The 14,407-nt window shown below is 37.5% G+C and overlaps 1 protein-coding gene across 5 annotated transcripts in view; it reads right to left on the bottom strand.

Annotated features, from left to right (window-relative positions):
• Nucleotides 1-14,407, bottom strand: part of EYA3 (EYA transcriptional coactivator and phosphatase 3) — a 122,292-nt gene that overhangs the window by 77,889 nt on the left and 29,996 nt on the right. For all 5 annotated transcript variants that reach the window (XM_011955525.1, XM_011955528.1, XM_011955529.1 and 2 more), the window contains 2 exons: nucleotides 12,678-12,778; nucleotides 596-639 (listed from right to left, as the gene is read on the bottom strand). In XM_011955525.1, coding sequence (XP_011810915.1) covers nucleotides 596-639; nucleotides 12,678-12,710 — 77 coding nt within the window. In that variant the 5' untranslated portion in view covers nucleotides 12,711-12,778. The remainder of the gene's footprint in view (nucleotides 1-595; nucleotides 640-12,677; nucleotides 12,779-14,407) is intronic.

The following is a 14,407-nucleotide window of genomic DNA, read 5'->3' as shown; positions in this document are numbered from 1 at the left end:
GTGTGGAGGTAAAAGTGTAGGATTCTTGAAATTAATGTGGTAGAGGTGATGCAGTTACTGGCTCATATGGTTGGTGCACAAACGAAAGAAGGTCAGAACTGTGGAAAACTGAAAACCATGGTATGAGGAAGCCAAACTGTGAGGTGCAAACAAGCTGCCTCTTTTCTATAAGAGGAGTGGGGTTAATGACTAAGTCATTTCATAACCATCTGGTAATTAATACCAAATCACTTGGACTTTATTTATTTTGCTTATGCTTCCTATTCTGTATACTGTACGTTTGACTGAAGAATATGGTGCTTTTCATCTTTACCATTGAGTCTCCTCTATGTAGTACAGTGCCTAATATACAACATGAGTTTGGTACATATTGTGGAATAAATAATGAATGCATAAGAAAAAAATCAGTGCACATGTTTCAGGAAAAAACTATTTGGAAAAGAAATTTTAATCTTAAATCGAATAGCTTCAAAATGTAACAGCTGATGGTAAGAACCAAAAAGAGGGCGAAGCATGCCCATACACTAATCAGCATATGAAGAAAAAAAAAAAAACCTATGAGTAGTTCATTAAAAAGAAAGCGAACTTTACATACCTTATAGTTTGCTCTCCTGATTCCTGCATCTTGGCTTTTTTCACCTGCAAAAATAAACATACAAAGGTATCAATGTATTGATCTGTTTTTTAAATCATTTAGCTACTCAAAGAACAGGCTATTAACTATTACAGGGTAACTGTTTAATTTTGTTTAGTTTAGATTTAATTAACCCTTGTTATATTTTAGAGCTAGAAATGAAGTTTGTTTTTTAAATGGAGTTCTTCTTTTTAATGAAAAAAGTGTTCTTCTGATTTAAAAAAAAAACTGCTTACCAGAATTTTTACTCAAGGTAGACAGAATGTTTACTAGGATAAAGTATCCAAGCTTTGATACAAACTATTTGGTTTTATACTGTAACAGGCAAATTACATTTAAACAAACAGTGAAGATGGCAATCTAAGTATCATCTACTCATTTATTTAACAAAAATGGCTTTATACTTAAGTTAGTTTAGTGTCAAAAATTAATATGAATTATTATCAAGTTACCAGTAATTTAGAAAATACTGTTAACCCTGTATTTTTTTATTTTTTATTTTTCACATTTTTCTATTTCCTTCTGGGCAGAAGTCACTTCCATTGAAACAGTGTAAGAATCCACAAATGAAAGATCAATGGTTAACACTAATGGATTTTTCTGTTTTCATATTACAGAGAATCTGATTTTAGAGCTCTCTGGTTAGAATTGGCTGTAGTAGAAACATGTCTAATATGCTTAGCCATTCAAACCATGAATATTTAAAAGTATTTCAAGCTAATAGAAGAAGGTAGAAACTCTCCTAGATAATCTGAAGCAAATGTATCAGGTGGAATCATAGATATTTAATATTACATTGAATATTTCAGACAAGATAAATAATAAATGCAAGCTCCATAAAATTTCTCATGGCCATATACTCCTCATGAGAATACACAACCATGAAATAAATAAAACCAAACATTCTTGGTTCCTTGCTTATGGCATGTGAAAACATGTTCCATTCAATGTTCTCTTAATTTTCATAGGTACCAAAAAGGAGAAAATAAAGAAACAAAGGCAATTTAAAAAAACATTTCTAAATTTAAAACAAAAATTACATTAAAGCATTTGAAGCAAAAACAAAAAACAAAACCTTGAGGTGGATAAATCCTGATTAAGCATGACATTAAATCCAAAAGCCATAAAAGAGAAAATAGATATGATTACACAAAAATCTTAAACTTCTATATGATAAAAGACACCATAAAACAACCAGGAGGTTGAGGGATTCCAGGATAGTATGCAGACTGTGACAAAAAAATCAAACTGTACGTCGGGCGTGGTGGCTTACGCCTGTAATCCCAGCACTTTGGGAGGCTGAGACGGGCGGATCACCAGGTCAGGAGATCGAGACCATCCTGGCTAACACGGTGAAACCCCGTCTCTACTAAAAAATACAAAAAATTGGCCAGGTGCAGTGGCGGGCGCCTGTAGTCCGAGCTACACGGCAGGCTGAGGCAGGAGAATGGCGTGAACCCGGGAGACGGAGCTTGCAGTGTGTCGAAATCACACCACTGCACTCCAGCCTGGGTGACAGGGTGAGACTCCATCTCAAAAAAAAAAAATCTAACTGTATTACCAATGTATATGACAATCTCACTGAAAGAGGGGAGGGAAATATGTTCTGACCTAGATAATATAGGAAAATAGTGTTTTGCCTAGAAACTATAAGGCTAAAGACAAGAAAAATTCAACTATCTAGTTTATCTGCCTGCCATAATTTCACAAATGACAAAATATAGCCTCTTTTTGTAAAATATTCTGCCCTTCCTACCTAAAGATGATAGTAGTTACATATGGTCAGATAATAATGTACTCTTCCAGTAGTGGAGATGAATTTATGCTTAGCTCATCCAAAGACTCTTTGCTATCAAAGAAATGTAATTATGAGCTGCTAATTTAAACAGAGGAAATTAGAGCACTGAGGAGTCTAATTTATCATAGTCTTCATTTATTAGAGGTACAGAGCAACAAATTTAGCTTATCACCTCCAAAAGAAAAAAGGAAAAAAATAAAAAAAGGTCCTGGAGCAACATTTTTAAATTTACTTATTATTATTATTATTATTTTATTTTGAGACAAGGTCTCATTCTGTCACCCATGCTGGAGTGCCATGGCATAATCCCGGCTCACTCCAACCTCTGCCTCCTGGGTTCAAGCAGTTCTTGTGCCTCAGCCTCTCGAGTAGCAGGGACCACAGGTGCACACCACCATGCCCAGCTAATTTTGCTAACTTTTCTATTTTTAGTAGAGACGGGTTTTCGCCATGTTGGCCAGGATGGTTTTGAACTCCCGGCCTCAAGTGATCCACCCACCTTGGTCTCCCAAAGTGCTCAGATTATAGGCATGAGCCACTGCGCCTGGCCAAAAATGTATTTACTTTCAAGGAAGAACTATGCTTCTTTACACCCCTTCACTTTTAATTTTTTTCAGTGCCAACCCAGTGCAGAGTACGTATTCATAAATAGAAAGGGAGAAAATGTATCTAAAGTCATATCTACCAAGCAGAAAAGTCTGGGGAAGGAAAAGGTGTTACAACTTTTTTTTTTTTTTTTTTAACCTCATATGGCCCATTGTTTGTCTTGATTTGAGCAATTATGTCCCCCTCTAAGGCAGGGATAGGAAGCATGTACTAATCAGGCCATAGAGGCAAGTAAATTTACTAAAGACAGACAGATTTTACTCAATTATAGAAGTGTCAGTTCAAAAACACAAGCCAGAAACTGACAGAAAATGATTCCTAGTTCTTAAGAGAAATAGCAAAGATTGAGCAACAATTTTCTGGAGAGTTTACAGAGTAATAGAGTACTTGCAATAATGAATACTGAAAACTACACAGCAAAGTAAGCAAAGATTCAAGTAGCAAGCGGTCCTATAGGCAACAATTTTCATTAACAAAACCAGTATAGATTATACAAGCAACTGGTATCCAAGGAATTAGGGCCATATCAGGACAGTAGTAGGAGGACAGTAATACAAGCTGCCAGTGAGGAAGAAAGCAATAAAGCTGAAAAAGCTCTGGTAGGGTTAAAAGTGAAAAAATCTGAATCTCTTTTTATATGACATGATTTTGTATACAGAAATCCTAACAAATCCATTAAGAAAAACCACTAGAACTGATAAACAAGTTCAGCAAGGCAGCAAAATACAAGACAAACATACAAAAATCAATTATATTTCTATATAACTTGCAATGAACAATTCAAAAATGATAAAGAAAATCCATTCACAATAGCATCAAAAGAAATAAAATACGTAGGAATATGGCCGGGTCCAGAGGCTCATGCTTGTAATCCCAGCACTTTGGGAGGTCGAGGCAGGTGGATCACCTGAGGTCGGGAGTCCAAGACCAGGCTGGCCAACATGGTGAAACACTGTCTCTACTAAAAATACAAAAATTAGCTGAGTGTGGTGCTGCACACCTGCAATCCCAGCTACTCAGGAGGCTGAGGCAGGAGAATCGCCTGAACCTGGAAGGTGGAGGTTGCAGTGAGCTGAGATTGTACCACTGCCCTCCAGCCTAGGTGACAAGGCGAGACTTCGTCTTAAAAAAAAACAAAAACACTTAGGAATAAACCTAATAGAAGAAAAAGTACATGTTAAAAGAAATTTAAGAATTAAATAAATGCCAATCATCCCACATCCACGGACAGAAGAATTCATCTTGTAAAGATGGTAATACTCCCCAAATTGGTCTACAGTCAATCCAATCAAAATCCCAGCTGGCTGCATTCAAGAAATTCACAGACTGATCCTAAATTTCATATGGAAATGAAAGTGACCCAGAATAGCTAAAACAATCTTGAAAAAAAAAAGAGAACAAAGTTAAAGGACTCACATTTTTCCATTTCTTTTTTCTTTTTATTTTTCAAGACAAGAATCTCACTCTGTCACCCAGGCTGGAGTGCAGTGGTGTGATCTCGGCTCACTGCAACCTCTGCCTCCTGGGTTCAAGCATTTCTCACGCCTTGGCCTCCCAAGTAGCTGAGACCACAGGTGCGTGCCACCATGTCTGGCTAATTTTTGTACGTTTAATGGAGATGGGATTTCACCATGTTGGCCAGGCAGGTCTCAGACCTCAGGTGATTCACCCACGTTGGCCTCCCAAATTGCTGAGATTACAGGCGTGAGCCAGTGTGCCCGGCCCCATTTTTCAATTTCAAAACTTACTATAAAGCTTGAGTAATCAAGACGGTGTGGTACTGGCATTAGGATGGATATATGGATCACTAGAACAGAATTGAGAGTCCTGAAATAGACCTCTACATTTATTGGGTCAACTGATTTTCAACAAGGGTATCACATTTACAGTCAAATTATTTTCAACAAAAGTGCCACGACAATTTAACAAATAAAGTTGAACTTGTACCTCAAGCCACATGCAAAAATAAACTCAAAATGGATCAAAGCACTAAATGTAAAAGCTAAAGCAATAAAATTCTTAGGAGAATATGGATGCTCTCATCACTTGTAAAAATATAGGCTGGAGGCAGTGGCTCACACCTGTAATCCCAACACTTTGGGGGGCTGAGGCAGGTGGATCATGAGGTCAGGAGTTCAAGACCAGCCTGGCCAAGAGAGTGAAACCCCGTCTCTACTAAAAATACAAAAATTAGCCAGGTGTGATGGCGGGCGCCTGTGATCCCAGCTACTCGGGAGGCTGAGGTAGGTAACTGCTTGAACGTGGGAGGTGGAGGTTGCAGTGAGCCGAGATTACAACACTGCACTCCAGCCTGGGTGACAGAGTGAGACTCCATCTCACAAAAAAAAAATATATATATATATATATATATACACACACACACACACACACATCACACACATATATATACACAAATAAAAATCTTCACGACCTGGATTAAACAATTTCTTAGATATGATAAACAAAAGAAAAAATAAAAATGATTTCATTAGAATGAAAAACTTTTATGCTTCAGCTGGGCATGGTGGCTCACACACTTTGGGAGGCAGAGGTAGACAGATCACTTGAGCCCAGGAGTTCGAGACCAGCTTGGGCAACATAGTAAAAACCCTATCTCCACAAAAAGTACAAAAAAATTAGCTAGGTTTGGCAGCATGCACTTGTAGTTTCAGCTACCCAGGAGGCTGAGGTGGAAGGATCACTTGAGCCTGGGAGGTCAAGGCTACAGTGAGCCATGATTGCGCCACTGCACTCCTGCCTGGGCGACAGAGTGAGACTCTGTCTTAAACAAAAAAACCTTTTACACTTCAAAGAACAGTATCAAGAAAACGATAACCCACAGAATGGAAGAAAAATTTTGCAGATCATATGTCTCATAAGGGACTAGAATATATAAGGGACCAGAATACATAAAGAAGATAACTCAATTTAGAAATAGGCAAAAGATCTGAATAGACATTTCTTCAAAGATGTACAAATGACCAATAAGCACATGAAAAGGTGCTCAACATTATTAGTCATAAGAGAAATGCAAATCAAAACTACACTGAGATGCTACTTCCACCCAGACGGCTATAACAAAAAAGGTGAACAGTAACAAGTGTTGACAAGGACGCGCAGAAACGAACTCTCACTACACTGCCGGTGGAAATGTAAAATAGTGCAGCTGCTTTGAAAAACAATCTTGCAGTTCCTCAAAAGGTCAAACAAAGAGTTATCATATGACTCGGCAATTCCACTCCTCACTATATAAATGTCCCCACAAAACTTTTATATGAATGTTCATAACAGCAAAAAAGTAGAAACAACCCCAGTGTCTATCAACTGATTAACAGATCAATAAAATGTAGTAGTATATCTATATAATGAAATACGGGGCAATAAAAGGGAATTAAGTACTGATACACGTTGTAACATGGATGAACTTTAAAAACATTACGTTAAGTAAAAGAAACCAATCACAAAAGACCATGGTTTGTATAACTCCAATTTTTTGTTTGTTTTGTTTTGGAGACAGGGTTTCACCCTGTCGCCCAGGCTGGAGTGCACTGGCTTGATTTTGGCTCACTGCAGCCTCAACCTCCCCGGCTCAAGCGATCCTTCCACCTCACCCTCCTGAGTAGCTGGGACTACAGGCATGCACCACCACACCTGGCTAATTTTTCTGCATTGTTTTTGGACAGATGGGGTTTCACCATGTTGTCCAGGCTGGTCTCAAATTCCTGAGTTCAATGGATCCACTTGCTTCAGCCTCCCAAAGTGCTGGGATTACAGGTGTGAGCCACCATGCCTGACTTGTAGAATTCAATTTATATGAAATATCTACAAACTGGTAAATCTATAGACACAAAGTAAATTAATGGTTGCCAACAGCTGTGGAAGATAAACTGGGGGATGACTGCTAATGGGTATGGAGTTTCTTTTTGGAGTGAGGAAAATGTTCTGCCTGAGCATGGTGGCTCACCTCTATAATCTCAGCACTTTTGGAAAGCCAAGGTCAGAGGATCACTTAAGGTCAGGAGTCTGAGACCAGCTGGGCAACAGAGCAAGACCCCATTTCGACAAAAAATTTAAAAAACAGTTGGGTGTGGTGGCTCACACCTATAATCCTAGGTACTCAGGAGGCTGAGATGGGAGGATTGTTTGAGCTCAGGAGTTCAAGGATGCAGTGAGCCACGATTGTGCCGCTGTACTCCAGTCTGGGTGACAAAATAAGACCCTGTCTCAAAAAAAAAAAAAAAAAAGAAAAGAAAAAAGAAAGAAAAAAGGAAGATGCCCTAAAATTTACTCTGGTAATGGTTACAAACCATTTTAGAACAGACTAAAAACTACTGCACTGTATACACTAAAAGGGTGTAGGATATGTAAATTACATATCAATAAAGCTGGTATCTTAAAAAATGACGTAATCCTATGGGCATATAATGGCTAGGATAACACAGAAAGAAAGAAGCACTGGCAAATTCATAAATCAGGGTTCTATGTTTGCTTCTGCTACAATGTATAATCACACTTTAAATATAACACAGCAAGGAAACAAAAAACCCAACACACAAACTCAGAATATACAGGCTCCAGGCTAAGTTCTGACAGTTAATTCACTGCATGTCTTCTCTGTATCTGTTTCTTCATCTGTAGAAAAAAGATACAACTACCTACTTCACAGGGCTCATGTTCCAACAGCAGGAAACAGCAGGACTAACAGTACAAGGATGCTGGTTGAATAAAACTTAAGGATGTGTACTGTTAACATAATATGTAAAGATGAAATTTAAAGAGGAAAAGAGTGAGCTGCTTATGAAAAACAAAGTGCTATGTAATTGTTAAATTTTAGTGTTATTACCATAGACAGCAAGAACAAAGTTGAATCCCAGAAATTTCAAGACAGGCTTAAGAAATAGGAGTCTCTAGTTAAGAAAATTGTATTAAGCATCTCAAATGTCATTCTGAAATTACTCTGTGATGACTTACAAGTAATGACTCTGAAGGTTTAAACAAGAGGCAAAAGTATACTAGTGCTAGGTAAGTTGTAATCTTGGCAATAATAAATACAATGGTCGGGTAAGTCTTCATGGAGACTATAAAAAGGATGTTTATGTCAAGATTTATCCAACACTGTCCAGCAAAGAGAAGGACATTGTTCTGTTTACTAAAAAGTCATATTCCATATCCTAGGGGGTAAAGGATTTGATCACAACCTAGATGAAATTTCACACAAAAAACAACTTAATGCTATTTTCATTGACCGTGCTTACTAATAGGTATCTAATTATTATTTTTTTTTTTTTTTTTTTTTTGAGACAGAGTCTCGCTCTGTCGCCCAGGCTGGAGTGCAGTGGCCGGATCTCAGCTCACTGCAAGCTCCGCCTCCCGGGTTTACGCCATTCTCCTGCCTCAGCCTCCCGAGTAGCTGGGACTACAGGCGCCCGCCACCTCGCCCGGCTAGTTTTTTGTATTTTTAGTAGAGACGGGGTTTCACTGTGTTAGCCAGGATGGTCTCGATCTCCTGACCTCGTGATCCGCCCGTCTCGGCCTCCCAAAGTGCTGGGATTACAGGCTTGAGCCACCGCGCCCGGCCTAGGTATCTAATTATCAATTTGACTTCAAGAACTTAACATAAGGAAAGCAGGACCTAGAGAGGGAGGCAAGCATTCCAAATTATTAGAGAGGTAAATATTTACAGCAGCGACAACTTCCTATTCTACCACTGCATGTCAGGTGTGACTTGTGATGGAGGCAAAAAATCTTTTTGGCGTCTCTATCAAGAAGAGTAATCTACAAACTGTAAATGATAGCATACCTAAATTTTTCAAAAAGAGTTTATTCCCATATTTATAAGCAAGCACCTCAATTGTTTTAAATAAGTTTGAACCCTCCAGACTCATAGAAGCTTTATCCCATAGACCTGTAACTTACAAACAAGATTGCTAAACCAGTGTTTATCATCTCTGAAAAATCACAGAGAATTAGAGAGGTGCTTGAAACAGGGTTTGGGTCCAGGAGTTCAAGACCAGCCTGGGCAACAGGGCAAAACCCCGTGTCTACTAAAAATACAAAAAAATTAGTTGGGTGTGCTGGTAGTCCCCGCTACTTGGGAGGCTGAGGTGGGAGGATTGCTTCAGCCTGGGAGGCAGAGGCTGCATTGAGCCAAGATGGCACCACTGCACTCCAGTCTGGGCGACAGGGTGAAACCCTGTCTCAAACAAAACAAAACGAAAAGAAATGTTTCACTACTTGGTTTGTTTGTTTTAATTTAAAGGTGATGGCAGAGAGGAATTAGGTGCCGGAAACTATAAACTAGTGTTAATTCAATGCTGATTTGATGACAGTGTTCTAAAACAGATTATTGAACAAACCTCTGTAGACACCTAGAAAGGATATGACAATCACCTGGAGCTATTTTTTCTAAGAACACTCAACATTTTTATTGATAGCTTAAAGATTTAGGCTATAAATAGGTAAAGTATATGACAGAAAGCTGGAAAGAATAAGATTTTTAATTGAGGTATCAAAGGGTGATAATGTGACTTCTTCAGGGACTCTCAGTGTGTAAACTGTAGCATGAAGTATTTCTTATTCTCAATCCACTGCTGTTCTTTATACTCTATTCTCCAAGTAGAGGCTGTACAATAATCAGTCAAAAGGATCCCTTCATCTGTGGATGAGATTCTTGCATTTTTGGAAGGTGATTTATAGTAATATAACACAGTTATTTACAACTCAGTTGAGGATTGATAAGCAATAAAGGGAAAGTGAAAGAATCTGAAGTCAAAATTTACTGCATTGTGAGTTATCTAAACAAAATCTTTTTTTTTGTTTTTGTTTTTTGAGAAGGAGCCTCACTCACTCTGTTGTCCAGGCTGGAGTGCACTAGCACAATCTCAGCTCACTGTAACCTCCACCTCCTGGGTTCAAGCAATTCTCCTGCCTCAACTTCCCAAATAGCTGGGATTACAGGCATGCACCACCACACCTGGCTAATTTTTGTATTTTTAGTAGAGATAGGGTCTCCCCATGTTGGCCAGGCTGGTCTCAAATTCCTGGCCTCAAGTGATCCACCCACCTCTGCCACCCAAAGTGCTGGGATTACAGGCATGAGTCACTGTGCCCAGCCGATCTGAACAAAATCTTGAGGTAGAGCAAGCAATTAGTGGAGAAATAAGAGAAGGGATAATTCAATAAGGAAAAGTCAAGAAGAGACAATGGGACTAAAATAACTTCAACAATAATGACCATCAGTAACATCTCCAGGGTTAAAAATACTGGCTTTATTTATCATCAACTTGGGATGGGACCATTCTTTCCACTCATATTTTAGATCTCCACTACAGCCTGTGAAAAGTTGTTTTTTTACCTCAAAGTGTGTCATTACTCTTTCTGTTCTATTTTAAACATTAATAAGTGTCGTGTTTTTAGATTCTGTATTTGTCTGTTTGACATCCATTAATCACAGAGCCAAACTCAAGACCAAAGTTGTATTCTATCTCCCCTGAGATCTGGTGCCCATACACTGAACCACCTCCTTTATCTAACTCTCACACACTAAGCCCCTATTTCTCCTGCCCTAAATCATAAATCAACCCAGGACAAAGTACCACCAGATAACCAGGGACAGCCCATAGGCCACAAAGCCTGAAAAAATTATTTAAACTAGTCAACCCTAAGCTGTTCACCCTGCCTACCTTGCTTTTCCTGTGGAAACCTCAATAAGTCTGTGGCCCGTGCGTTCCTCTCACTTTTTTCTGCCTCCTGACCAACAGTGGTACTTCCCCCATGTGGCATGCTATGCCTCTTGTTTCAAGGGGAACTATGAGTAAACACTCAACTTTTCTTTCAATGGCACTGACCTCTCCATGTCGTCACTCAATCACCTTTTTATATTAAGATCTGGGCACAAATCAATAAGGAAATAATGCCCTGTGACAACCATTTATAGTCAGCAGAAATTTTGGTTTTAAAGTGCTTCAATTTCTTACCTTTCTCTGAAGTAATAATCAGGTTTTGCACATCATGTTACAGAAGTTCAACAGAATGACAAGGAAATGAAGCAGGGCAGAAAAGATAGATGATTGTCAGCAGGTCAGCCTCACAATTCTCATTACCTTAAATAGGTAAGGAGTAACTAACAATATCCGTATTTCAACAGTATGTCAACACTTACACAAGTCTTTTGAAAATATGACTAGACCTTTGTCTTACCACATTCAAAACTCAATGGCATAATTTCCCCTGGTACATTTAGTATCTACAGTTCAGCTATCTGTTCCAAAAGTGTAAATCCTAAACACACTGCTCAAGATAATTTTTAACCCTACCATTTCCCTGATAATTAAAGTCCCACCAGGAATAGGGGATCACATCTCAAATGTTTCAAAAGGTCTTTTTACCAGTTGCTAATGCCTTCCTAGTTTTATACTTACCTCAACTGAGGGGGCTAAAATAATAATGACAAAGCAATCATCAATATGCATTTCTCAATATAAAGAAAAATATTAAAAATATATTAAAGGACTTTATCATTTAAATGGGAGCTAATACAACTAGAAAGGCCAGGCGCGGTGGCTCAAGCCTGTAATCGCAGCACTTTGGGAGGCCGAGGCGGGCGGATCATGAGGTCAGGAGATCGAGACCATTCTGGCTAACATGGAACCCGTTTCTTATTAAAAATATACAAAAAACTACCCGGACGAGGTGGCGGGCGCCTGTAGTCCCAGCTACTCGGGAGGCTGAGGCAGGAGAATGGCGTAAACCTGGGAGGTGGAGCTTGCAGTGAGCTGAGATCCGGCCACTGCACTCCAGCCTGGGCGACAGAGTGAGACTCCATCTCAAAAAAAAAAAAAAAAAAGAATACAACTAGAACATGAAAAACATATCCTATTATTTGCTTTCAAAATTCAAATTTTTCTAGGTTAAATTTTCATAAAGTAAACAGGTACCATGCTGTATCCTCTCTTAATATGAAATGCAAGAGGCTCACTCAGGATAGCAAATTGAATCAGTATTTACCAAACTTCAGAAAAAGAAACTAAAGACAAAAGGAAAAGACCCTCTAGCATAAAAGCTATCTTAAAAGAATGACACTATTGCTTTTGTTTTTTAAATATTAAGGGCCAACAACCAAAAAGACGATAAACCCATATCATCTGGGGACATTTAAAATTATTTTATTATGTTAAATATTTAAAAGAAACTAAGAATTCAATATAGTCTCTATGGTTTTATCTGTTTTCAAGAATTAGCTAGTGGTCAAATTATACCTTCCTCACCACTACTACTTTTTAAAAAATTAACTCTCTTAGGGAAATTTAGGTAAAAACAAAACTAAATTTTCTGGCAGAAATGGTGATATACTGTCAGATCAGTAAAGAGATGTCTTATTTTCTAAAAACTGTAACACTAGCCACTTATTTTTTTAAACGACATTTCTAAATACAATATTCATTTTGTAATGCTAAATTTTCCTTAGATTCCTTAGAATTAAGTTGGAAAAATACAACATTGTTTTCTTGAAAGGAAACAATTAAGGAATCTTTTCCTTATTTTTATTTCTAATTTGAAATCTATAACTGAATAATAATTAAAATACCTTAAGATTAGCTCTTCCATAATCAACTTTAAACTGTTAAAGGAAATACTTACTGGTTGCTCTGGTAAATCTTGCTCTTCTTCCATGAGGACCAATATTTCTTTATTATGCTTATGTGACTGGATTACAAGTCTCTCTCAGCAGTTTTCACAATCTGTTTTTAAAAAGGAGGATTCAAAGCTTTATATACTCTTAAAGTATTACTATTGAGGCCATCAGATAATAATTTTTTAGTATTTTGCTACCCCAAGCTTTCTACGTGAGTTCCAATCACAAAATCTCAAACCTGCACGTGGCTCTTCAAAAATGACATGCTACACCAAATCAAGAGAGGTGTACACAATGACTTTTATAATATCTTGCAAAAGTCAACACGTGGAACCACTTCTGCTGGTTACTATGGTGCCTAATGCATTAAACATCTTACAATGAAAGCCATGTGCAGATAATAAAATAATTTTTTAAGGATTAGAGTTACATTAAAAATGATAGAGACTGGCCTAGCAAGTCAGCAAGTTATGATAACATCTAACCTGCTTAATGTGGAGCATTTACATAACTGTTAACACAGACACACAGAATCACTTTAAATAGGACAAACCAGAATATCAATTAAATGCATTTACAACCAACTATCTGTCTATATGTCATCAATTTAAAGGAAAACTCAATTCTTCTGCATCTCAATAATAAAAATAAGTATAGTGAAACCTTAACTTTTAGAACTAAAGAAAATAATCATTCAAAGATAGGACCTAATTTAATTCTGAAATAATGAGCTTCTACTAACTGTACTGTCCAGTCAATTATTTAAGCAAAATCTTTACGTTCTCAGAACCTGCTTTTTCTGTCCTGATTTTCAAACAAAAAAGGAAAAATAGGATTCTAAGTCCACCTTACCATGTCCTACTGACAGGAGACAAAGAGACAAAAATTAGAAAGCTGCATACATTATAAAAATGAAATACTCCATTTCTGTCTAACAAAAGTGAAACCAGCACTTCTCCCAAAAGATGTGATTGCCTGTACATTTAATTAAAGTCACAGCTGTTTTTAGTTTTTCTACCAACCACTGTACCTAACTCACATACAAAGCTAAAGTATATAATCGTATTACAGAAGTCCTGAAAATAGACAAATAACAAGAAAACAAAAAATTTGTTATGCCAGTATACCACCACTCTACTTCTATTACTCCATCATGTTGCAATACAACACAACTTTATTGTAAGCCACACTCTAGAATGTGAAAAGGAGAGAAAACACACATAAGGTTACAATTAGATGCAAAGTTGTCCAACTCTAACACAGCTTTATTCCCTACCCCAATTTAGAATATCAAAAGAAAAAAGTTTAAAGGTCAGAAGCACTTGATACTCAATGCACTCACGTGTAGCTCATACACAGAGCCTCAAAAGCTAAGTTCTCCTGCTACATGACGCAGATAACTAGCGATACAGAATTACAGAGTGCAATAAGTAAAGCTCATAGGAGCTATCTTCCCTGCACTTGTTTTGCTCAGCTTAGAACAGCACAATCAATGTGACTTAAAACTGATTCACAACTATGAAAGATCAAACATTTTTCGTTTTACTAGTTTGTGTCTTAGTTTCAAATTGAAATATCTTTTCTTTAAGGGACAATCCTTTACATTTTATACTGTCTAAATGTACATTATGTACATATATTATTTCATCCCATTAGAAACAACAAAATAGGACCAAATCATTAGGGAAATGGAATACCTTCAATACCTCATTTGTTGAATTTCTTTTTTTTTTTT

The sequence above is a fragment of the Colobus angolensis genome, unplaced genomic scaffold (assembly GCF_000951035.1).
Source record: "Colobus angolensis palliatus isolate OR3802 unplaced genomic scaffold, Cang.pa_1.0 Scaffold4, whole genome shotgun sequence".
Lineage (NCBI taxonomy): Eukaryota > Metazoa > Chordata > Mammalia > Primates > Cercopithecidae > Colobus > Colobus angolensis.
Note: the sequence above shows the minus strand (reverse complement) of the source record. Positions and strands in the feature narration are given on the sequence as shown.